The 25453-nt window shown below is 42.1% G+C and overlaps 1 protein-coding gene across 4 annotated transcripts in view; it reads right to left on the reverse strand.

Annotated features, from left to right (window-relative positions):
- Positions 1 to 23834, reverse strand: part of KDM3B (lysine demethylase 3B) — a 35316-nt gene extending 11482 nt beyond the window's left edge. The window contains exons 1-14 of one of the 4 annotated variants that reach the window (XM_060271571.1): positions 23561 to 23834; positions 16883 to 17074; positions 16353 to 16466; positions 15985 to 16090; positions 14333 to 14457; positions 13659 to 13727; positions 11946 to 12524; positions 9374 to 10619; positions 8220 to 8421; positions 5179 to 5393; positions 4382 to 4534; positions 2796 to 2903; positions 1852 to 1979; positions 764 to 1043 (exon numbers count right to left, since the gene is read on the reverse strand). In XM_060271571.1, coding sequence (XP_060127554.1) covers positions 764 to 1043; positions 1852 to 1979; positions 2796 to 2903; positions 4382 to 4534; positions 5179 to 5393; positions 8220 to 8421; positions 9374 to 10619; positions 11946 to 12524; positions 13659 to 13727; positions 14333 to 14457; positions 15985 to 16090; positions 16353 to 16466; positions 16883 to 17074; positions 23561 to 23734 — 3691 coding nt within the window. In that variant the 5' untranslated portion in view covers positions 23735 to 23834. Of the gene's footprint in view, positions 1 to 763; positions 1047 to 1851; positions 1980 to 2795; positions 2904 to 4381; positions 4535 to 5178; positions 5394 to 8219; positions 8422 to 9373; positions 10620 to 11945; positions 12525 to 13658; positions 13728 to 14332; positions 14458 to 15984; positions 16091 to 16352; positions 16467 to 16882; positions 17075 to 23560 lie in introns of all 4 variants that reach the window. The other 3 variants (XM_035105906.2, XM_035105905.2, XM_035105904.2) reach the window with 3 other exon arrangements.
- Positions 23835 to 25453: the final 1619 nt, after the last annotated feature.

The following is a 25453-nucleotide window of genomic DNA, read 5'->3' on the forward strand; positions in this document are numbered from 1 at the left end:
GTAACTGTCCAGATACCAGGCACTCATACATTTGATCATTAAACACATGAGAAAAAAATGCAGTAAGGAAGTCTCAGTATGAAATCCAAGCAAAATAAAACCCAAACCCCACCTTTACACAAGTGCTTCACCAGTTTAAGACGTACTAAGATGGCCTAAGAAATGGTCAAAACCAAGTAATTACAGTATGCATCAGTTTTACAAGGCCAAAACAGATAGGTCAGTCCAGAATAACCTAGACTCTTAATCTCAAGGTTGTGGGTTCGGACCCCATGTTGGGCAAAAGATTCCTGCATTGCAGGGGGTTAGACTAGATTGCCCTGTGGTGCCCTTCCAACTTTACAATTCTGTGGGAAATGCAGGTGCAATACTACTGTTCGGATAGTTACCAAATTTTCAGACAGGCATGGAATTCCGTGTGATATGATTCCCCTCACATCAAATAAATAATGTCAACACTTGTGAAATTACAATAGATGTAAAAAAGCAACAATCCATGAATAGCTAAGTACCCAAATTAATCCCTCAGCATGCTCGAAACTTCATGGAACTGTCTGTTTGCTATTTGGGTTAGGAAAGAGAGAAGCCGCAGTGTGGAACATCAAGAGTATTAAACCAATGTGTGTTGACATGCAAAAAGCAGCCATCTTAGAGTGACCCTGGTTTTTTCTGTCTTCTAAATTCTCATCTTCAAAAACATCCCTCTCTCTCCAGGGTGATAATCAGCTCTCTAGCAAAAATCTTCAGCTCCCCAAGAACTTACCTTTTGTTTCTTCTTTTGCCTTTTGTGTTGCTAAATCTGCAAGCCAATGCAGTGCTGAAGAGGGACTTGTTTCCGGACATAGTGACTTGTTAGGTTTTGTCTCCCCACTGTTACTGGTTCCTTGAGCCTCTGTCTTTATAGGCTCCTCAGCTTTGTCCTCCGTAGCTTCAGACTTAGGAATAACGTTAGTGTCCGTCTGCCCTCCTTCTGTTGTCCCTGTGCCACTGGAGAAAGCGCTTTCATTTGCAGGTGTGGATACACTAGGATTCATACTGGGCAGCTGCTGAAACAGAGGATCACAAACGGGGAAGTCAAAATGTGGTAACTGAAACTTAAGTATTTCTTGTTGTTTAGAGACAAATGTAAAGTTTTAAAAAAGCTAGCAATATTAAGACTAGACACAAGCATGAGATAAACTCAAAATATTTTGAGGGAGTCAATCTTCCTCCCAGTTCAGAAGGGTCTCCCTAACCTTTGGTAGAACATTGGGGAATAGTGGGGTGGGGGACTTAGCTTCCATGAGCCCATTACACGAGCTTATTCTGGATACAAGCCAATACATGTATATTGGATAAGGAGACCAGGGTACATTATTATTCTCTCAAATTTCAAAAACAAACAAAAACATTTGACGCTAACAGGTTGTGTACATTCCAAACTCAGAAAAAAATAAATATTCCACTGGTAGACACACTATCTGGGGCCATCTAAAAAGGCAAAATGAGTATGAAATACCACATCTTTCATAATGGCTGTTTCTTTATAATCTGCACTTTCATTAACATGGCACTTCAAACTGCATAAAGCAATAGCAAATAAATATTCCAACACACAAAATACCAACAACTCTTTTTAAAAACAACAGCCCTGATCTCCCTAGAGCAGTGTTTCCCAACCTTGTGCCTCCAGATGTTTTGGGACTACAACTCCCATCATCCCTAGCTAGCAAGACCAGTGGTCAGGAATGATGGGAATTGTAGTCCGAAAACAGCTGGAGGCACAAGGTTGGGAAACACTGCCCTAGAGGAAGTGGACAATTTCTATCAGGATCACATAACAGATTTTGGCCATAATAGAAGTTCACATACCTGTGAAATTCCATTGGTGACGGCAGGTCGCAGCACAGATTTATTCTGCCGATTAATACAGGGGCAGTTGGCTTTAATTCCCCATTTGCCACGGGCTGCATGAACCATGTCTCCAATACTATACAGTGCTGAAAAGTGAGAAACGGTATCAAATTTTGTAACAATATCTGAAAGTCTTAAAATTCAAGGACCAGAATCTTCCTGCTTACACCTGAAATGGTAGATCTTCTAGGCTTTTACAAGCATGAACCTATGTTTATGTGTATGGCTTTTAGGCTGGGAAGGGAGACCCTCTGCCTGCATAAAAATCATTATCTTTGTTGTGACAATACTATTAAGGGCACTAATTGTTAGGACACTCTCTTTTAACAACTGCCTCAAGTAGCTTTAACAACCTAATAAGCATCCTTGTAAGCGATGAGAACTCGGCAACTGCAGATGCACTTTTGTTACAAAAATGTATTCAAATAATGAATCCACCTGGCTGGATCTGATGGCAAAAACGAACCACGACCTAACAAGGACCTGGCAACAGTCATTACCTCAAGCTGTAAGAGAGGGAATTAAGGGAATCAGGATCCTATAAAGTTCAGCTGAGAAGCCAGCACCATTAGGCCACTGCTTCTACCAACTGTTGTAGCAGAGAGGAGATGAGGGAAGCAGAGCCATGCCACTGGCTCAGCTAAGAGAGCAGCAACTTTTTGCTCCTGTCATCAAACTGTTCTCCATTCCTTCTGATTGTGATAAATTTGTTACTATGAACTCATGCCCAAGGTTGCTTTTCTCCTCCTCCCTCCCTTTCCCCATGTCTTTTAGATTGCATGCGTGAGAACAGGGGCCATCTTATTATTGGTATTTACAAGCTGATCTGGGAACCTTTGTGGCTGAAAAGCAGGATAAATCTGTCAAAGAGAGACATGATAGGACATGGAAAATAGATTCACCTGTGCCAGGGATTATCTGTGTTGGCATGAGATTCTCTGGTTCATGCGACTGTCCCTTTGCACACTTCAACCATGAAAAAACCTCTTCATCACCAATCTCCTCTGTCTCTGAAATAGAAAGACAATCAGATCTTTTAACTTTCCAAATGCTTGCTTGCATGTTCCAGTACTACAATGGCTTCAAACTAATAAATTCAAAGGTAGCAGGTTTTGCTGAGCACTCTCTTCATAGTCAAACAAAACACGCAACAGCCGTCTGCTGTGGTGCTTAATGTGCTACTACAACCCTTCACAGACAGTCACAGCTGGATGAGAGTTTCAGTCCAAAACAGCTGGAGGGCTAATGAAGGCTGTGCTAATGGAAAGTGTGTCAATACAACAACCGTTAGGTATGCAAGATTAAAACATGAACACACAAACCTAGAATCAATATTCTGCCCTATTTCCACACTGAAAGATGTTTTTTCCAAGCTCTGTTGAAACTCCCAACTCCTTTCAGTAATGTATCAGTAATCTATATGTGTATCAATAACGTGTATTTGTGCAGCCTTGTGCTTGCTTTTCTGGTAGTTTATCACATTACCTCTTAAAGATAGAACATCCTGCCTCAAACATTATATTCATTTTCCTCTTTACAAAAGACATGATAGGCTGGGACAGCTCACAGGACAAAATAGAAAAATCAGACAGAAGCCCTTGTTCCCATCTGTCCTAAGTCAGCACACAGTTCCTGTTTTAGTTTCAAAGCACTGAAAAGGCTTGCATTCTCTAATGAAGTAAAAACTACTACACCAAGGGCTTCAATTTTACTAGTAAAAGCACACCTAGTGTATTGCAAAATTATGCATGACCAAGGATTATTATATGAATCACAACCATAAAGCCTTTTGTAACTTGCTCAGAAGTTATTTTCTTTCAGAATTGTCTCCAGGAAGGCTGGGTGAGACACACACACACACCTCCCCCTTGCTCACCCGGTAAAGAAACATGAAACAGGAGAACCCAAAGTTATTTCAATACAAGAGCTTCTTAGCTCCTGGCTGATAGATCTGTAATATCCCAAACCTTGGTTTTTTTAATGGTAATACCTGACACTTGGAAAATAACTAAGGCCTACTTTAGCAATTAGATGACATGCTTTACTCCAAAGGTCAACTGTGTCACATTGAAAGTTCCTTAAGAATGCATTGGTGAATTCTGTAAGCTATCCCTAGTGCAAGGTTAGGAATTTTTACCTGTGATTCCCTAAGTTCTTCCTCATTCCAACTGTCCTCTTTCTACATGAGGATCCTATACATGCCATTCCTGTTCTTGAAGGCATGGCTAAATTAAACATAGAAGGTAATTCTGTATTATGCTGCCATGAGGAAGCAGGGGGATGAAGAAGCAGAAGCAGCAGCAGCAGCAGCAGCAACAGAGGAAATTAGGCCACTATTCTCAATCCATATAATCTTTTATCTTATCTAGCAACACAGCAAACTGATCATTTAGCCTTCACACAGAACAACTCCTCCCCAACCCTACCATCAAAAGCAGAATGCCCATCTAAACTTTACAGCATTCTTGGACAAATATCAAGTACTCACCACTGCGTGGACGGCTTTTTCTGAGACGGTAACAGTCCAGACACACCCCAAAGCCACATTTCCGACAAACCCAGTGAATATTGAACAGTGTTGTTTCACATACATCACACATCTCCCTCACTCCACGTACAGCTCTCTTCCAGGCCACTTTCTCTATTAAAATAAATAAAATCAAGGAGGCACATGTTAACAGATTATACATTACAACCATGCTATAAAGTTGGTTTACAACAATTTCTTGGTTTTACAATAATTTCTTAAAAGTCGTTCAAATTCAAAATGAAAATGTGCGTTTGAGAGAGAGAAGTGATGGTGATATTGAGAGACAAGAGTTTGAGAAACTCAAGAAAAAGCCTCTTTGAATGCATGGATCACACATCTACTGTATTGGATTCAGAATAATTCATGCAATAGTTCTGGAGACATTGGGGGGAGGGGGGTGTTTCCAAGATGCAGCGATGGCCACCAACTTGGATGTTTTTAAATGAGGACTAGTCAAATTCATGGAGGGTAAGGCTAGCTGTGGCAACTAGTCATGAAGGCTATGTTCCACCTCCACCGTTGGAGAAAACATGTCTTTGAATACCAGTTGCATACAAGTGGAGAAAGTGTTGTTGTACTCAGGTATTGTTTGAGGGCTTCCAACAGGCATCTGGTTAGCTAATGTAAGAACAAGATGCTGGACTAGATGGGCCAAATACTTGCAGAGTAAACCATAGAGTAATGGGTTGGGTATCTTTTCTTCAATAATCGAATTCCAATTACACACACGGATTAAAAAGAAAACACCAACTTACGGTGTGGTTCCACCATCATCATTGCCTCCTTCTCAGACATAACTAACTGACAAAACTGGTCTCCAACATTGGCCAGGATGTATTTGGAGGTTTCCAGGTCAATTCCCTCTGCAGGGGCAGTAGACGGGATCCACAAGCTCAAAGCGTCGGTGTCACTCTGTTGGGGGTTCAAGAATCCCTCCACTCGTAGTATACCCTTCCGAGTAAATATCAGTCTGAAACAAAACTATGAGCTAGTTAAAAGAGCACATTAGCTATAATCTTCTCTTCAAAACACAAATGAAATGGAGGTTTCCTCCATGGCTATTCTTTAGAACTAGTACAATTGATAGATTTGTTCCTGAAGACACAGTGCTGTAGAAACCATTGTTAGAAACTATCATTACAGGCTGGTTGGCTTAACATCTGTTCTGAAAAAAACTGGTAGACAGCATTTCTAAAAGATAAAAATTACCAAACATATACAAGAGCAAGTCTTCCTGAATAACAAGCATGGCTTCTGCAAAACTAGGCCCTGCTAACTAACCTTTTAGAGTTATCTGACAGTGCCAATAAGCACGTGGGGCAGGATGCGTCCAATTCCACTCATTTTCAAGAAACTTTTGATAAAGCCCTACACCAAAAACTATTGAGTACCAAAGCAATAATGGGATTAAAATGACAGATTGTATTATGGTTTAGTAACTGGTTAAAGAGCAGGGAATAAATGGACAGTGGGCTTGGAAGCAAGTACTCCTTACAAAGTGGGGAACTCTGCATTTCAAAACAAACTGTCACCATTTCTTTCAGAGAACATATAAACTACCTTAAAATAGTTAGGCCTTGGTCAACACCTCACTCACTCTGCCTAAACAGTCCCCACTCCCAAAAGGAACACATTATCTAGGCTAGTCTTAATTGAAAATTTAACTTGGGACTTTCTAAGTGTACAGCGGATATCTTGCTATTGAGCAATGCTTTCCCCCTGCCTCAGAGGGATTCTTAAAAACAAAACAAAAAGACACAATATTATTTAGGTTGCACAAACATTATAATCAACTATTTTCTTTATTTTGCACACCACCATTTTTAGAAGGCAAAATTCTTAATAATAATTACTATTTCCCCCACGCTTTTCTTCATTAGATCACAAATGAGTTAACAGATACTCAACAGCACAACATGCACTCACATGTACAGAGAAGTACGGTTTAAAGCAAGGTATGCATTACCATGGGTTTTATGAATCCATGATCTTTTGCCACTTCAACTAGTTCCAAGCCAGTTTAACCACATTTCTGTAACACTGACATCCTGCCAAGCAACTTAGTCTTTTATATATATTAGTGTCTTATACAATTAACATCTTTCATGAAAAGCTAAAGCTTTGTGAGGCCAGACTCATATGTTTTCCAAAATGCCTGCATATAACCATCTCTTATGAAACAGATGTCTATTTTTCAGAATGGATTTCTTAAATCAAGGTGATTTTAATATGCAGCTTAAATCACCAAGAAAAAATATGGATGTAGATAATGGTGCTGCATTCAACTTATAATTGCATGCCTGGAACAGCTTCCTCAACCACAACAGCACTTCCCTCCTTCCACACCCAGATCTGCTCCAGCAGGATGGGGGAAGCTCCAAAGTACGGGTGGAAGTTGTTCTGTATGTGCCATAATTTAGCTGGATACAACCCAACTAAATGCAAGCATTCCAGAATAAGAGTACGCACCTATTGTTTGCGATAATAACCAACACATCTTATTTTGTAGTTTAAACACTACAGTACTTAGTACGATCTATGGGAATAATTCAAAGTCTCTGGTCATGCAGCCAACATGCCTTTTGCATCATACAATTATATCAGTTTAGAGAAAGGGGGATGTTGTGTCATTAATAGGTTTCCGTTTGGATTTCAGCTCACATGCAAGCAAAACTGTTAACACAAGAGACACAATTCAATAGAGCTGGGTATGTTGGTCCATGGACCAAATCTCCAGAACATTTTAGAAGGAAGGGCGGGTAATTACTATGGATTGTATCCAGTTGGTATCCCATCACTATCCAGCAGGAACTTCTGTCAGGGGAAACGGAAGGGAGGCAATTCCCCTTTCTCCGGTACTCTCCATCCTCCAGAACAGATTGGGGGTGGTGCAGGAGAGAGCTAGTGGAGGGGGGATAATAAAAAATCACCCCCTTCCTTGTTCCCCTGATGGACACCTACATGAGATCAAACAGTCTCCTATCAGTGGAGGCCTATTAGATACCACTATATGTTCAACATTAGCAGGTAAGAACTCAGTATTTTTCAATTGTCATAATAATGCAGTACCCATAGTATAATGCTTGCTTACCTCAAAAATAAAATATTTCATCTCATGGTTTGTTCTATGCTATAGAAAAGCAGGTTTTAATTCTGTATGCCTGACAGAGCATTGGATTGGGTTTTAAGTGTAAAATTCAACAAGTTTGTTTAAATTATTTTATAGTGAAATATGAATGAAAGGTTTTTTAAAAGTGCAATGTACCAGTACCTGAAATGTTTTTTAAAAAATATTTTAAAAATCATATTCAAATTAAAAATCCATTTTTGTTTTTGCTTTTAAATATTAAAATCTTGCTTTAAATGGTCATTCTGTTATTCTGGTGCAATTTTACAGGCCAGTTTCCAGGTGATGTGTGAAACTGACAGCCTTGGAAGGTGGTGGATTCTCCATTGGAGGTTTTTAAACAGAGGTCTGCCAGGGATTATTTAGCTATGATTCCTGCATTGCAGGGGATTGAATTCTACAATTCTATGACTCTAAGAAAAAGCACCAGGTGGACAAAAGCGCCGATGGGATCAGAGATCACTGCTCAACAGAAAGTTCTATGATTGCAGGGAGCCCTCAGATGCTACAGCAGGAATTGCAACGGTCATTGCAACAAGGATAATACAATTTTGAAGAGATGAAATTACTTAGCATTATCTTGCCATTAAAATATTTTAAAGCCAAGTGACACATTAACCAGCAACAAGCACAGTATACCAACAAGACATGCTCAGGGAGCTTTATTACCTGCGGAAGTGGAAGAAGCGACAGGCTACAGTAGAGTCGTCCTGCTCCTGTTCCTTGAACTTCCGGTAGCGTTCCAACCGACACTCCCGGCACTTGTGCAGATGAGGGGCTACATTGATGCAGGAGCCATCTTGGAGGAATGGTTCCCCTGATTGCTTCAGCTTCCTCACCTTACTCATGTCTTTCAGTATAGACTGGCCAACTATGAAGCAAAGTTAACCATTAGAGGCATTCAACTGAACAACAGAGGGAAAGGACGTCAAATTCCAAGTAGTACTTATTTAATGCTGACTCCTATAGAATGCTGCACTGTACCGATGTTAGGTTTGATAGAGAGCAGGACTGGACTTGTCTGTACTTGACATTTGTGACCTGGGCATCAGCATAGGGGCCTGGGCATGCAATCCTGATCTAGATAATCTCTACATATCAAAGACACTGCTTCGATCAGGCCTACATATTTACATGCCTTTCAGCAAAATATCCAGTTAAGTGAAATTCAAGTAACTTATCCATTGATTCAATGGGACTACTCTAAGTCCACATTTTTCAATGGCTCTATTTGAACTGAGTAAAGATGGCTATCACTCCTAATTTCAGCCAGGCAAAAGCAGGAGCAGGCATGATCCCACTCCCACTTTTCATTTAGGCTTTTCCCATAAAAAAAGGTCTGCATGGGACTTAAGTATTCATACCAAGGGTTCCTAAACTTGCTCTAAAGTATCAATATTAATTAGGGGTTTCAAGATGCAGAAACATCAAGTCACAGTAGTACAATAACATACATTGCAGTTCTCCCTAAGCAATCCTCTCTAAGTTAACATTCAGTTCATACATATACTTCTGCCAGCAACCAGATTGTATCAATTTATAATTTCCTGAAAATAAGGGAGTAAACGTTTTTCTAAAATGTGAAGAGTGCAAGATAATGCCTTCACCCAAAAAATGAACTGCAAGCACACGCAGACAGATGTAAGAATCTCAGGTTGGTGGTGTGTTCTTCTGATGCCTTGCTTCTGGCTACATGCACAGAGGACGTATTTGACAGAAGGGCACACACCACACTGCTGACCACACAGAAAATATGGAAGTACAGAACAAAAAGCAGCCCTCCTTCAGCCTTCCTCAAATAACCCTTCCTTTAAAGCTGTCACCTTTCAGGGGGGCTGTGCGAGGCCTGCCCTTAGGGGTTTGTTTCCCTTTTCCTTTGCCCATTAGTAGTTCTGCATTCCGCTCGCCATTAGGACCCAGTTTCCCAATCAGATGTTCTGGGATTCCCTTCAGACAAGCTTTGGTGTGCAGCTGCTCCTCAGAATCACTCATATCCGAGAGGTCGCTATTGGTACTGGAATCAGAATCCTGCTTAGACGGCATGCTCCGCTCATCTAGAGAGAACCTTTTCACAGTTTCAAAGGGGTTTTTGTTCTCCAGTGCCAGCTCTGCCTGTGAAGAGAAAAAGCCAGGCGGATGTCTGCCAAACACATTAGAAAAGGTTTTCATAAGAGGATTGTCCTGCTGCCCAGGCCCAACAGATGGCTTTTCTTCTGTTGGGCTGGAGGAGAGCGTGGGCATTTCAATTGGTTGTGTCAAGCTTCCGATAGGTGAGGTGGAACGGCCATTCCCCAGAGTAGATGAACTCTGAACACCGGGAAAGCGAGTTGAAGTAGGTGCACTGGACAGGATCTTGGAGGAATCAGTCGTTATAAACAAGCTCTTCTTTTTAGCTAAAGAGTCAGCTCCAGTGTGCAAATCTGGCCAGCCAGAAGCTGCCTTGGAACCAAGAACTGAAGCGGGTGTAGCAGTTGCTCCTGGCTGAGATGAAGAGGCGAAGCTGCTGAAAGGACTGAGTTCTGATTTTTCTGAAAATGCCAAGAAAGGGTTTGAGGGCTCCTCTCGTGAGAGTTTTGGGGGTTGCAAAAAGAGATTCTCGTGATTTTCTGGAGGTCGAGTACTCATAATGTTTCGGGGAAAAGCTGGAGTAAGCGTGGGCATAGATTCCGTTGGCAGTTTCCGGTCCACAGAACTGCCCAATTGAGTCCCAGCTTTAGCTTCTCCTGCAAGAGCTTTACCTTTGCAGATGTCCGCACTCAAGCTCTCTGAATTTTTTTTTAACAAGTCCTGACTAGCGGGCTCTTCAGCCAGGTTCTCTGACAAGGCTGTGAAGTAGTTGCTGGAGGGAAGATTCTGGGACATGCACTGAAAAAACAAGTTATTTGATAAATCAGAGTCTTTCTGGACCTCATGACCAGTGCTACTACCAAATGGAAATCCAACAGGCTTCGTCTCTGGAGCTATTACTCCATTGGATTGGTTTCGCCCGCTGTCAAATGCGACAGGTTGGGAACCAGCTGAGTGTGCCACTCCAAACCCTGATGAAGCCAACATTGAATTGGGGGAAATCTGAAACAAAACAGGAAATCAGTCAGTTGTGCTCCTCTCCCAAGAGAGGACAGAACACTTCCCCCAAGCCTGATTTATTTTCCCCAATATACTGCCTTTGCAGCATCGCTTGGCAGCTTGTCCTATATCAGAAATATACTTGTTGCGCAACGACAGTTGAGGCATGAGACAAAATGCCCAGATTTTGCAGGCTGCCCAAATTAATTTAGGCTGACTATTCTTAAACTTTCAAATTTTTAAACAAGTTTATTGTATCTCTTCAAACCTTGCTTCAAAATGCTAATAAGAATGGGTATAATGGAAAACAAAAACAAATGAAATTTAATATTTTTAATTCAATTTCTAAAATGTTACTCTAAAATGGCAACGTGTATTAAAAAAATTACTGACTGCTCCCCCCTAGGCTACAATTTATGGTCCCTAGGTGTCCCAGGACTTTGCAGATCTTGCTTTCTGTGAGGAAGAGGGAGAGCTATGGGTGGGGCTGCCTTGCAAGTGTCGAAAATTCCATGGCTGTCACTCATTTGCTTTTGCTCTGATGGCAGAGAAAGCAAAAAGGGGGTATTCGAAGAGTGTGTTGCAGGTGGACTGGGGGAGGCTTTGGATCCCAAAGTGCCCCTGAAACAGGAAGCAAGTACATTAGCTCTGGAGCTAGCGTAGTTATTTTCCCTCCCAATAGTCCCAATAGCAGGAAAAACCATTAAAAAAAAAGCCTCTAGTGGAGGAGGGAAAAAGAAGGAATGACACTTTCCCCTTTCCAGCAAAGCCCAGCAGGGCTTGGGATCTGGTGCTTTGTTTGCCTTTGAGTCTCTCTCCCTTGACCAAATAGGATTGTTTTGCTTATCTGTAGAAGATTAGATTATAAACACACTGATCTCTCTTGTAAGTGTAGTTGCCATATTTTCCCCATGAGCTTCCCCCCATAGCTATATAAATCACATTTTCGGGGGGGGGGGTGTTCCTTATGAACAATAAAGATATACTAAACCAGAGGCTTTGAATTCCAGTTTTTTTACTATGAAAGCCAGCACCCTTCTCCTAAGGTATAAATGTGGAAAGGAACACACTGTACACTGAACAAAACGTAAGACCCTATCAGAACACAAGTCTGCATTCGTAGTATTCCACATCCTGCTAGAAGGCTGCACTATCGTAACAGGGAAAGATCTCAAGTCTGCTATAATGCTCAAACTGTATAGCTGTACATATCCTTAACACAGCTATTCTAAGAGTTATAGCAAGACAAGGTATGCAAAGTGCGCTCTCTCTCTCTCTCGCTCTCTCTGCTATGTATTATCACTACTATGCTGACCGTAAATGGCTTACCTCTCCCTGAACAGGCAAATGGCCTGCCTTCTGTTTTTCTTGTCCAGTAGTTGCTGACAAGCCAACATCTGGAATCCGCACAGTAGCTGGCGTTGGCCCAGCTGTAGCAATAATGGCAGGGGCAGCCACCTGGACTTGGCTGGCCTGCTCTAATGATTTTGCCATCTCTTGGTTACCACTGCCACTCAGCAGTGCCTGGGAAGCAGTTGAAGACAAGGAAGTAAAGGGCATAGGTGGGTCACTACCCACTGGTTCATCCTGGACCACAAGAGTTCGGCCATTCTCCTTGGTGTATGTGGCAAAACGAATACTGCGATTAACTTGAGGGACAAATGGAGGAAGTTGCTTGGCCCTTGGATCCAGAGTCACGTCACTGCTGCTGCTTCCTTTCCAAGCTCCCCTATTTGCCTCACCTCCATCATTCCCATTGCTATCCACTTCAACCCTCTCCTTTAGCTTCTTCATAGCATGATCACACCCAGTATCAGAAGAATTTTTTCTCCTTCGCCCATCTTTCCCTTCCACACTTTCCCTCTTCTTTTTTCCTTTTGATGATTTCGCTGCCTTTAGAGAAGCTCCCTATAAAAATAAAAGCACATATCACTACAAAGAGGAAGCCAAAATAATTAACTTCATCTATCCAGTGCCAAAGGTTTTAAATAAGCCTGGCCATTAAACAATTAATACATTGCTTTAAACATCAGGAGCTTAGGGGTCAGGTGTCACCAGTATGCTAATGATACATAGTTCTATTTCTCTGTAACATCTGAAACAGCAGAGGCTGTGCAAGAGCTCTGGACCACTGCCTGGACTTTGTTGTGGCCTGGATGAGGGCTAACAAAATGAGATGAATCAAAGCAAGACAGAGGCACTATGAGTGAGTGGCTCCCAAATTCAGATAGTTCATCAGCTGCCTGCTTTGGATGGAGCTGTATACTCTAAGAGGAAGGTTCATAGTCTTGGGGTGCTCCTGGATCCATCTCTGTCACTAGAGAGTCAGGTGACCTCACTGAGTAGGAATGCCTTTTGCCGGCTTTGGCTGGTAAGACAGCTATGGCTGTTTCTGGACCAGGATACAATGATCACTGTAGCCCACACACTGCCATCCTCTATTACTGCTATGCACTCTGGGTAGGGCTGCTCCTAAGGTTGGCCTAGAAGCTGCAGCTACTGCAGAATGTAGTGACTTGACTGCTCACTGGGGCTGAATTGGCACTAGTTGCCGATTAGCTACTAGGCAAGGAGCAAGGTGATGGTAAAGGTAAAGGGACCCCTGACCGTTAGGTCCAGTGGCGGACGACTCTGGGGTTGCGGCGCTCATCTCGCTTTACTGGCTTCCGGGTCATGTGGCCAGCATAACTAAGCCGCTTCTGGCGAACCAGAGCAGCGCACAGAAATGCCGTTTACCTTCTCACTGGAGCGGTACCTATTTATCTACTTGTACTTGACATGCCCTATACAGCTTGGGACCAGGATACCTAAAAGATTTACAGCACGATAGTATGCACACCTGCTCATTCATAAGTCCCTTGAATTCAATGGAAATTACTCAGCTTAGGTCTGTAATGGACTGCAGCCTTAACTGGGAAGTCAAACTAAAAGCTCTATGAAAATATAGATACATTTAAGACAACTGTCATAATATGTTTTTGAGATCAGATCTTTAAAACATTATTGCTAATATAATGAGCTGGTGCAACACAGTACGTGTACCTCGTTCAGTGCAGAGGTGTCCATCACTACATGAATCAGTCGGGGATCCACTGACTTGATTTCACCAGTCTGATTTTTGTGGTCAACAAAGGGAGAGAGGGAGAGAAGACAAAGTCAACCATAAAGACTGGTAAGATACTGATCATAAAAGCAGCTTCTTCAATGTCCCTCTTCACCTGCCTTTTCCCTGCAAGCTGTGCTCCCATTCCATATCCCTTATCATCTTCAATCTTATATATGTAACTGAAGTAATTTTACATAACTTACTCCATTTTAATAGTACATACATTTTCATGGTTGCAAAAATGATTTTGGCAAAATATGGAACACAATCTTCTCTTTAAGGAGGACTTGTAGAAGAGCCTGGCTCTGTAAGCTTAGGGGACTGGAAATAAATGTAAGAGGGTGGATAGGCAGGTGGTGATGTTTGTATTTGAAAATGATGCATTCCCTAACCATTAGGATATTCCACTCCGACTGCTTTTCTTGGCTGCAACTATAAAAGACTAGAATTTGCCTAAATGCTGAAAACTGTCAGAGTCCTGCTCATGCTGAGTGTGTTTGTATTAAATGTCGCAGTCCACACAACATAACTAAGACCATGTAAATAACTGTTAGTAGCTAAATGAAGAAAGGAAATCAGGCATCAAGAAACCACAAGAAAAGCTTCACACCTCAGTCAAAACCACCTCCATCAGACAGGTGATAGGATCTTGACAGCTCACAACAGCAGAGACCCAGCTGTTTTCCTCCTCTGGCTGGTACACCTTCACTCTTTGACCTTGGATGCTGCAAGGACCTGGGAAAGAGCCCCAAACGAGAATACTATCAGCCAAACCAGTGCCACTGCACCAAGTGCATTGTTCTCTTAATGTAACACACAAGTAAGACTTTATTAGGATTTGTTTTGGGACAAGGGATAACAAAAGTAATCACCACAATACTGTGGAGTTCTGTGTCTTCATTTACATGTCTGTTTCTAAAATTCCAGTAAACAGTGGATATGTTTATACTGAATTACGTTACATCATATTGGAAACATATAACTCAAGTGCTAACTTCTTAATGAATTCTTCTTGCTTTTGTTTTTACACCTACAAGTTAACAAACCATTTGTGCAAACACAATAGCTGCTTGATATCTGTGACTACTCCATGAATGCTTGGAGAAAGCCCTCCTTTGCCAAAGTAAGTGCCCCAATGTAGCAGGCTAACGAACTAAATATACAGTTACAAACATATGAGCAGATAAAAATAGAAGCGAAGAGAGCAAGAGTAGTCAGTTAAATTAAAAACTAGCAGCAGCAAAATACCCTCAGTTCAATAACCTACAGGTCTGTCTGAACAAGGACTCTAGCTCTCAGAAAATGGCCAGAGAGCGGGCTAGATAGCTCTACCTAATAAGGAAAGCAGTTCCAGGGCCTTGGTGCACCCACCTTGGTGCAAGGTACTTTCTTGGATCCCCACCAAACACAAATCCAATGCTGCCGGAAGGAGCTCTCCTTCAGATCTTTTAAAACTGGTATTCAAAGCCTTTTAGGGCTTTCAAATTACCATTACCAATACTTTGAACTGTGCCCCAAAACAACCTGGAATCTAGTGGAGCGTGCTCCAACAAGAGGATCACATACTTCTGATCAGTCCCTTGCCAATACTCTGGCCAGAGTATTCTGGATCCCTTCTGTGCTAAACATGTAATTACTATTCGTCAATCGTATAGCTCCAATATGACATTTGATAGTCATTGAAATAAACTCCTTAAAATCTAAGCCAGTCAGGAACCTTTAAGCTCCTCTGAATAGCTCTATCCAACTCTTATTTTAATAATATATAATTAAATATAGTCGTTCTTCAATGTCCTTTATTAACCTTTGGTTAATAACAACTGTCTTATTCATTAATTTTTGACTAATGATAGTGGTTCTCCATGGCTGATTCTCTTCTTCTCTCTTGACTTAAGATTAATATAGTTGTTCTACCCTACTGATTTCTTGCATTCCTCTAGCATGCCAGAGTACTGTTACAATAAGGACTATAAACTTTTTTTCTCCTGGAAAGGGTAGTTAAAGTTCATACTCAAACAACAAAACTGATTCAAACAAGAAAACAGTGTGTTAAGAAAATGAAATTTTAGGAAAAACTGAGCTTTCTCCTTCACAGCAAAGCTCAATTAATTCCTCAGTTTCAAGAGCTTGAAACTTCATACATAACAGACCTATGAAAAAGCTGGAACAAGTCTTAGGATCTTAAGAAGCAGCTGTAAGCTGAATATAATTTCCAGGAGAACCAATTAAGTTCCTTAAAAAACGAAAACCAGCTGGTCTTACCTCTGCTAAATATCTCCTGAAGCTTCTGATCACTGACCAATGAATTGACAGCCTCCCTCAATATTGGATGTTGTTGGAGAATTTGGTTCTGACTTTCAGTTGCCATCTGCAAACAAATTTTTAATGTAATAGCTGTTCAATAATGGGGTATATGGCCTAGATTGTTATGATTTCTTTTTCCCCTGTTTCTTGATGTTCCTTCCCCATAGTGACAGAAATGTACGGATTTATTTCTTGATGTTTATCCTGCATTTACATTCTAACTTAGGGATTGGTCTACACGAGGAAACCCACCCTGGACCTTAGGGTGAAGGGCAGGTAATAAATTAAAATGACTAAACAAACAAACAAACAAACAAATAATATACCTGGAAGAGACGTAGTCCACTGGCATCAGACAGGAATCTCAAGTCTCGATTTACAAGAGACTCTACTGGAACCACAGAACCTAAGCCAAGCTTATCTACCAAGGGAGTGAAAGTCTGTGAATGAGAATATAAAAAAAACACGACCGCATGAAAACAGAGATAAAAAGTCTTACTCGATTATCTGCTGAAAGGAATCAATCAACTATCTAGCAAAAACTTAAGTTTATTTCATAACTTGAGGATTAATATAGATACAACAGCACACCAAGTAACTCTTCAAGTTAAAAAGTTTCTAAAACCGTATCATTCAGCTGGATAAAAATCCTCAGCTGAGGTTTAATCTTACATGTTTCAATTTATTAGAATACATTTTCATAATGGCCTAGATAAGAATTACAAGAAACAAAGAAACTTGGACAAAATAGGCCTTGAGTCACATAAGAAAACAATCCACCATTCAGACTTTGACATAAGAATTGGGGTTTTTATATATATATATCAAGGGTAACAAGCTAAATGAAGATACTCACCAGCGCAGGCCAGTGTCCAACTGACAAGCTAGTTCCCTGAAGTAGAACTGGGTCATTTCGAGGGGCCCAAACGAGAGACCCCTCCAGCATCAAAACGATCACTTCTTCAGCATGAACTTTCACCCAGGCATGTTGCTTCCAATTGCACCGGTCAAATTCCACAAATATCTGCAACAGATCCCAGAATGGGTTCTTTCAAACACATGTGGGCAAAGTCACAACAATCAGTCAGCAAAATGCTTGTCATGAATAGGGGTCTACAAATATCAGCTTGGCTTACCAGATAAACCTCTACCTGTCCTCACTACAAAGTTTATCTTATCCCCAATGCCACACCTCTGACGCAAGCAAGGAGGGCTTTTGGAAGAGGCCAGGGTCTCTTTAGTTTGGGTTGCAGTGCAGAGAAGAAGAAAAAAGAGGTTCCTCTGCACCCCCACCCCATCCATTTTTTTTCTGCTGCAAGGGTGACAAAATTTCACCCCTTTCCCATGCAGGGCTTGGGAGAGAGGCAGTCTCTTGTCTACATGCATGGAGGTATGCATAAGGTAAGAAACAGTGGGGGGAATGTGCCTGTCTTTTTCATGCAAACCAATGCCAGTGCAAGTAAAATTACACCTCACTTCAAAGACTCCTGTAATTCTTAAAAAGGCTTGAGGGAGAAGCAACCAATATCTGACTTGCAGAAAACTTTGGAGGACAGAAAAAGAAGGGGAAACATGGCTTGTCTTCACCAAAGCTTTCTGAAAAAAGTAAATACTTTCCCTCTTCCATCAAGCCCTCTAGCAAACGTGGAGGGTTGGAAGAAGATACAAATGGGGTCTTGCAGAAGGTCTTTGGCAAAGACTGCACCCACAGTTTCCATCCTTCTCCAAAGTTAAAGGTAAAGAGACCCCTGACAATTAAGTCCAGTCGCGGATGACTCTGGGGTTGCGGCGCTCATCTTGCTCTATTGGCCAAGGGAGCTGGCGTTTGTACGCAGACAGCTTCCAGGTCATGTGGCCAGCATGACTAAGCCGCTTCTGGCGAACCAGAGCAGCACACGGAAACACCATTTACCTTCCCGCCGGAGTGGTGCCTATTTATCTACTTGCACTTGACGTGCTTTCGAACTCCAAAGCGTCCTGTAAATAATATAAGACCCCCATCTTTGGCTCCATCTCTCTGTGCTATAGAAGACAGGCACTTATTTTACTTGCAAGAAGCTTAAGAGAAGGCAGAACCAGTGATGCCTATCATTTCTTATCAAAACTGCTCCACTAAGGAGGTGCCATTTTCGACCAAGGGGTTAAGGGACACTGTTGACGCCCAATTCTGAAACAAAACCATTTGAAGAATAATGTTTGTACACAACATTCCAGATATGATCTACCTGATGTGATCACAGGAACGAAGCCTCACCTGTCCAATCTTAGATTACAATAACTTAATGCCATATATTATTTAGTTCCTCAAGTTACATTAACGTTTGCCCACTGTCACACTGTTTGAAGTTCACTCTGGAAAAAAGTCTACCTGGTGCCTGGCACATCTTCTTCCTCTCTAACACTATCTCCATGCTTCGTCCTGTGATTTTAACACTCAAGTTGATAATTCCGCTTACTCAGCTGCCTCCCATCTCCTGTCTTTCATCTCCAGCTCTGGACAGACATCCCTGGACAACGGCCACTTCTGATCACGGCTTTATCTGTGTCTGTGCAGGCTTGCAGCTGCTCTAGTCCAACCCCTCTCTGATCCAGAGCTGCTATATAACAGTCATGTTGTATTAAAGCTGGAAGGGCAACAATCACCAGGAGAAATCCTGTTCTCCAGGACTTACCATTTTCTAGGAGAGATATTCCACTTTGTATTTATTTGATTTGATTTATTAAATTTGTATAGCACCCTTCATCCATAAATCTCAGGGGAGATGACAACAGGAAAATAACAGTGACTCTGCCCCTTTGGGAGTCATGTCACATCTCAACAAATTGTCACCAGCAAGTACTATAATTTTTGGATGAAGGAGAGCTGGAAGGTCTTCACCTCTCTCTGTTGGGTGGGTTAAGACTTTCTGCCTTCAGTAAATGAGAAGCTGGTGGAAGCAAAAGTGGAAGAGGCGCTCTAATACCTGCTACCTCTAGTGAGAGGAGGGATAAAGCATTCTTTACTTCTATTATTGCCCCTGGAAGACAGCAGGGATTAACAGGTGCATGTTGAACACACAAATAAGGAGCCAGTTTGGTACTTTACATATTATTGTATTTAGTACAATATTGATCTCTGGGGCTAATCAGAATGCTTAATTCAAATTTCATATTTTCTGCTTACATATTTCCATTTCCCAATCTTGTTTCATTTTATTTTTTTGCTTGGATTTTTATATTTTGATTCCTTAGTGGTTAGTTTCCTGATGTTTAGCTTTATTTGATGAAGTGTCTGTAATTGATTGTTAATGCAAATGTTACATTATTTTAAAAAAATATTGCCCTGCTCTGTATCCTGAGCTGTTATTAAATTACTATATTATCTGAGTTTTGATGAAATGTTTGCAAAGTTTTGGCTTTTAATTGTTTAATACTGATTATATCAGGCATCCCCAAACTGTGGCCCTCCAGATGTTTTGGTCTACAACTCCCATGATCCCTAGCTAACAGGACCAGCGGTCGGGGAAGATGGGAATTGTAGTCCAAAACATCTGGAGGGCCGAAGTATGGGGATGCCTGGATTATATTATATATTTAGTATCACTTAATAATTAAATGCATTTATATCCCATCTTTCCATTAAAAAAAAATCAAAGCACTTGGTAGCATCTTCAAAATAGCCAAAGAGCTACTGGTAATCCTAAAAAGAGTTTTCAAAATTTGAAGGTAAGATACACAAATTCAGCGCATCAGTTAAAAACGCAGCAGGTCAATAACACCTTAACCAGATGGCAGAAAACAAAGAGAGTGGGCAAGACTGACTTCCCTAGGTAGGGAGCTCATCAGTCTAAGCCGATCCCTCCCACATCCTCACTTATTGCAGTTCAGCTACTGATGGGACAAAAAGACTCTCCAGCAGATCTTACAGACTGTAACTGCATTGCACACTGTTACCCTGGAAAGGGACATGTCCTCTTTTAGATTATAATGTACCATGCACAGAAATTAAATAAACTGTTTGCCAACTGCATAATAAATAACTTTCACTGGCACTAAATAATGACAAGGCATGCTAAGCATGTGAAGTCTCTTTGAAAGCATTTTTACTAAAGTAACCTGCCCAATGTAACAACACCTAGATGACACCCCATTATAAATCATGGTATTCTGAAAACTTGAACATATCTAAGTCTTAATTTCTCATTCTGGTTCCAGTTGTCTCAGACTACCACCAACACAACTCTGAAAAGTGTTAAGAGAGAATTATAAAACAGACCACTTGAAAGTTGCCGAGGGTCTTGGTGGACCACTTAAATTGTGTTTCAATTTGATACAGCAATTATGATATGCTAGATGCTATACAATTTTAATTGCATTTTAATTGCTGCTTTTATTTCTTTTATATTCAATTTCATTGCATTACAATTTTAATTCCATAGAATTAAAATTGTAATACATTAAAATGCAATATAAGCAGCAATAATAAAATCAATATGAATATTTAATGCAAGGGTTCTGCCCTCTTGTGTCTTCAACCATAAATTCATAGATACACCACAGGCCACCTGATTGAAGCTCGATGGATGAACCACAGTTTGGGACCACCTCAGGTAGAGAAACCCTCAGATGTCCACTGAAACAAATCTGCAAAACACAGTGCAGAACACCGTTCATCACTCATAGCATGTTTGCACATAAAAATCATACAGGGGCCTAGTTCTTGCTGACACAGAAATCTGTCTAGTCCACCTAGCAGCCTATATTGTCTACACTGACTTGTAACAGTTTCCTAGGTTTCAGACAGGAGTCTTTCCCAGCAAGGGGAATTAACCTCTAAGCTCTTCTGCATGCTAAGTATGCGCACAACCAACTATGGCAGGCATCCCCAAACTGCGGCCCTCCAGATGTTTTGGCCTACAACTCCCATGATCCCTAGCTAACAGGACCTGTGGTGGGGGAAGATGGGAATTGTAGTTCAAAACATCTGGAGGGCCGAAGTTTGGGGATGCCTGAACTATGGCCATTCCCTGTTCAACACTCCAATATGAGCAGAAACTGCCACAGGGATCCCTACTGCTACTTCTTCTTCAGCATGTACAGATGCCCCTGCTTGTTCAGTGTAAAAACATGGACAGAAATCTTGAAATGGGAGGTCAATCATATCTGTATTTCACCATGCCTTTCCTGGAAAAACTAGTCAGTTATACTGGGACTTTTAATGAGGATGCTACACGGTGTTATAAACTCAAAATATATAAGCTAATCACCAAATGGCACCACATATGTCCTGAATCTTCCAACATTCAGCTTCAATGGATGTCCATGAGTTCCAGTGTTAAGAAAGGATAAAAACTTTGCCATGCCATGCATAATTTTATCAACTTCTTTCATGTCACAAATTAATCACCTTATCTCTTAATTTAAAGTACCCTGTGGCATCCCTGTGGGGCTCAGGAGCCCAGTTATTGTAGAGCTACAGAAAAGGAAAATAAAAAATATCAGGAGACTGGAATATATACATAAGAGATAACAAGATTTGGGCTATTCAGTTTTTGAAAAAGTTGAGCAAGGGAGCAGATTACAGAAGTGAATAAAATTTGCATGACATAGAGCAGAGAAGGGAATGTTTCTCTCCCCCTTCTTAAAATATTAGAACCCAGGGAATTCAGCTAAGTGGAACTGTGGGAGAATAAGAACAGAAAAAAGAATAGGACTTCTTCAAACAGTTCAACTAAAACATTTACTTCCACAAGATGTTGATGGTCACCAATTTGGGTTGAAAGAGGGATTAGACAAATTCATGGGAGAAAAAGGCTATTAACGGCTATATACAACTACAATATAAGAGGCAGTATACCTCTGAATACCAGTTGCTGGGAAGAGCCGCAATGTAAGGGTTTTGCTCTCATGCCTTACTTGTGGGCATCTCATAAGCAATGGCCACTACAGACATAGGGTGCTAGTCAAGGGTGGAATCTATATGCATATACGGTAATGCTTTTTTAAAAAGCGTTTTTAAAAATGCATTGAATTTTCCATAAGGTTCACCATTGCCATCTGGTGTCACATTGTATATTGCACTTAAAACATTTTATTTTATTTGTATAGCTGAGTCCTAGGTTAGTGTTTGATCTGTTCCAGCAGAGTTCTTATTTTCATATATGAACACAGCCCATATGATTTGTCGATTATTTAAACAGTTTCAGCTGATATTTTCAGGATTTTTTTAAAACTCCCAAGTTCTCTTTCCTAGGCAAATTATTTGCAACTACTTCAAAGTTTTCATACTTGTAGGATAATTTATTCCAAATTGCATTGCACCCTACTTAATAACAGAGCAACAGAATGACAAATCAATTTGATTCTATCATCTAGATGGGAAGGAGCCTTCTCCAGGTCTTCAATGTACTTTGTTTCTGGATAATTAACTCACCTTAAATTTTAAAAATTGGGGGTGATATGAAAAATAACTCTTCTTTTAAGGCCTAAAGGGATTCTCCAAACTGCCTATCCTTATTTTACACTGCCAGAATAGGCAACCAAGGTGCAGGTGTAAATAAGCAATGGTACTAGCATAGCACAAAGTGGTACAAAAAAGTAGTTGCTACATACGTTGTTTGGAACACAACTTCCTCAGGCACTTTAGCTGAAGTACTTTGAATCTTTGAAATCAAGAGCTAAGTGCTGTGGATATGGGGTTTTCAAAAATAATCACACTGGCAGCTATCCTTCACAGACAATAACAGCATAATCATAATAGCAACAGCACTGAACCATTATCAGTGCTGGCTTTCACAAATATATATATCCCATAGAAGGCTGCATGCCAAACCTTCCCTATTTGGAACACATGGTGGCCCTCGACCTGGTACTTTTGTGGAAGCATCGTCAAAGTTTAGATTATGCTTTCTACCTAATAAAACTGCAAGGCATACGGAAAACACAACACCCCACTTAAGTAAACATAAGCAGAGATCCCAACAACTAAGGAAAGTATGGGATCCAAGCTGGAAAACACGGAACGTTTAAGGGTCCCAGACTTCAAACGCACTGCAGCTAGAGAGAGACCAGGATACCCACCGTTAAGGGATCTGTAGCGCCACAATCCTAACTACCAAGAACAAACATTCCTTAGCAGGAACGCACAGCATACTTCCTTCTCCCACCCGCCACTTCAGTACAACCACCCGCACATCCCACCCCCGAGGTAAACGGGCTCGGGTGCGGCACCGCGCGCTGTCTCACGACGGGGGGGAAACACCAAGGACGGCCATAGATGCGGCAACCGAAACCCGAGATCAAGCATAACAAGAGATCCTGCAGCGGCAGCGGCAGCTGCCACCAGATAAGGAAGAGGCGGAGCAGGGAGGCTGAGCTACCTCGGCCGAAGAAGGAAAGCGGATAAACTCCTCCCCCTCCGCTCCGGAGTCCAAGCAGAAGCTCAGCAACACACCCCACCCCCACCTATACATAGATATATATACATAAACACACGTACGCAGGATACACATAGGTACACGAACCCCAGCTCCCCGCCCCCGAGGAAGGCGCTCACCGCTAAGTCCTGAGGCACGGCCCCGCTCATCGCCCGCACGGTCCCGCTCCTCCAGGCTCGAGAGAGCAGTGCAGGCCCCGCCGCCGGCCCCACCGCCGCCTCGCCCTCGCCCGGCCCCGCGACCAGCAGCAGCAGAAGTCGCTTCCCCACCGGGGAGGCCGCCGTGTCCGCCATCCCCGCGGGGCAGAAGCAGCCTCCGTCGCGCCTCCGAGCCCAACAGCCGCCGCTGGAGACACCGAGTGAGCGACGGCCCTGCGCTGGGCCCCCCGAACACCAGCCCGCCCTGATCCCGGCGTGCCCCGCGCCAGAACCTCCGTTCCAATCCCGGCGTGCTCCGCGCCGGCCAGCCCCGCCCCTGATTCGAGTTCCCAGCGTGCCCTGCGCGCGCCCTTATTTATTTACTCCTCCGCTCCCGGCATGCACCGCAGTCGTTGCGCTCTTGTCGTAGGTGCCTGTTGTTTGGGTTTGCCCGTAGGGGGCGCTGCAGGGGACTCATTTCATAGGCCCCAATACACGCAGCACATAACCTTAAAGCCTCTCCCCATCCCCCACAAGGAACATCACACCTGATGGAGCAAGTGGAATGACCACCTACCGTGCCTTGGTTGACCTGAGGTACAAAAAGGGCTGCCCTCTTCTTTTGGGTGTTATGAGTGATGTTACTGTACTGAGGAGGTCGCAGGCTGCACTCACAGTGCGGGAGGGAGCTTTCACCAGCTAAAGTTGTAAATCATTTTGAGTATGATTTACTCAACATACATGTGTGTTTAGGGAATTCTTACTTCATTCTTTTGTGATGGTAAGTACTTTAATTCCTGGATCCTGGTCATAGGCTCACCCTATTCATACGCAAATATGGCCTTAAGACAGGTAAGCAAAAGACAATGGAGAGGCTTTCCCATTTCCTTCCCGCCTTGCCGAGACATTGGAGGTCAATTTAGGAGTCAAAATGGTTTCAGGATTGCTCTCTTAAGGAAATCAACCCTGAGTGCTCACTGGAAGGACAGATCCTGAAGCTGAGGCTCCAATACTTTGGACACCTCATGAGAAGAGAAGACTCCCTGGAAAAGACCCTGATGTTGGGAAAGATTGAGGGCACAAGGAGAAGGGGACGACAGAGGACGAGATGGTTGGACAGTGTTCTTGAAGTTACCAACATGAGTCTGACCAAACTGCGGGAGGCAGTGGAAGACAGGAGTGCCTGGCGTGCTCTGGTCCATGGGGTCACGAAGAGTGGGGACACGACTAAACAACAACAATTTCAGACACATGGTTTATATACTTATGTGTTTGCCTTGTAAATTTATGAACATTTAATTTATATATTTGAGACCTTAAATTCTTATAACACTGCCAAGTTGTAAAATGTTTTAGTTGCCTGCCTTCGATTTTGCTCATCTGATGAGTGTAACTGAACTAAAAGTGACTGAAAACCAACCTAGGTCAGCTTTTTGTCACCCATTCTGCAAAATGCTCCATTTAAAAACAGTCTGCTCTCCCCAGTAGTCATTTACAACTTACAAATAGGGTGTTCCCCAGGCTCCAGTCTCAAGTATGAAGGCTTTGCATTTCTTCTTCTTTGGCAATGACTTATAGCCAAGTAAGATTGTCTTCCATGAAAATGGTCTTAACAGTGAGTCTGTAAGTGATTGTGGAAGCCAATTCTATATCCACACATCCTTCCACAGTGGGTTTGCCAAACGTGCCTTTTAGCTTGTTCCTCCTTTTCACCCTGAGTTCGTGCTTCTTCAAAGTCCGCTACACCTTTGGTAAAGTCTGTTCTCCAATGGGAGCGTTTGCAGGCCAGTGTTTCCCAGTTATCAATGCTTATAACTACATTTTTAAAATATTTGCCTTGAGAAAATATTTAAACCTCTTCTGTTGTCCACTGAT

This window comes from Zootoca vivipara, chromosome 2 (genome assembly GCF_963506605.1).
Source record: "Zootoca vivipara chromosome 2, rZooViv1.1, whole genome shotgun sequence".
NCBI classification, from domain to species: domain Eukaryota; kingdom Metazoa; phylum Chordata; class Lepidosauria; order Squamata; family Lacertidae; genus Zootoca; species Zootoca vivipara.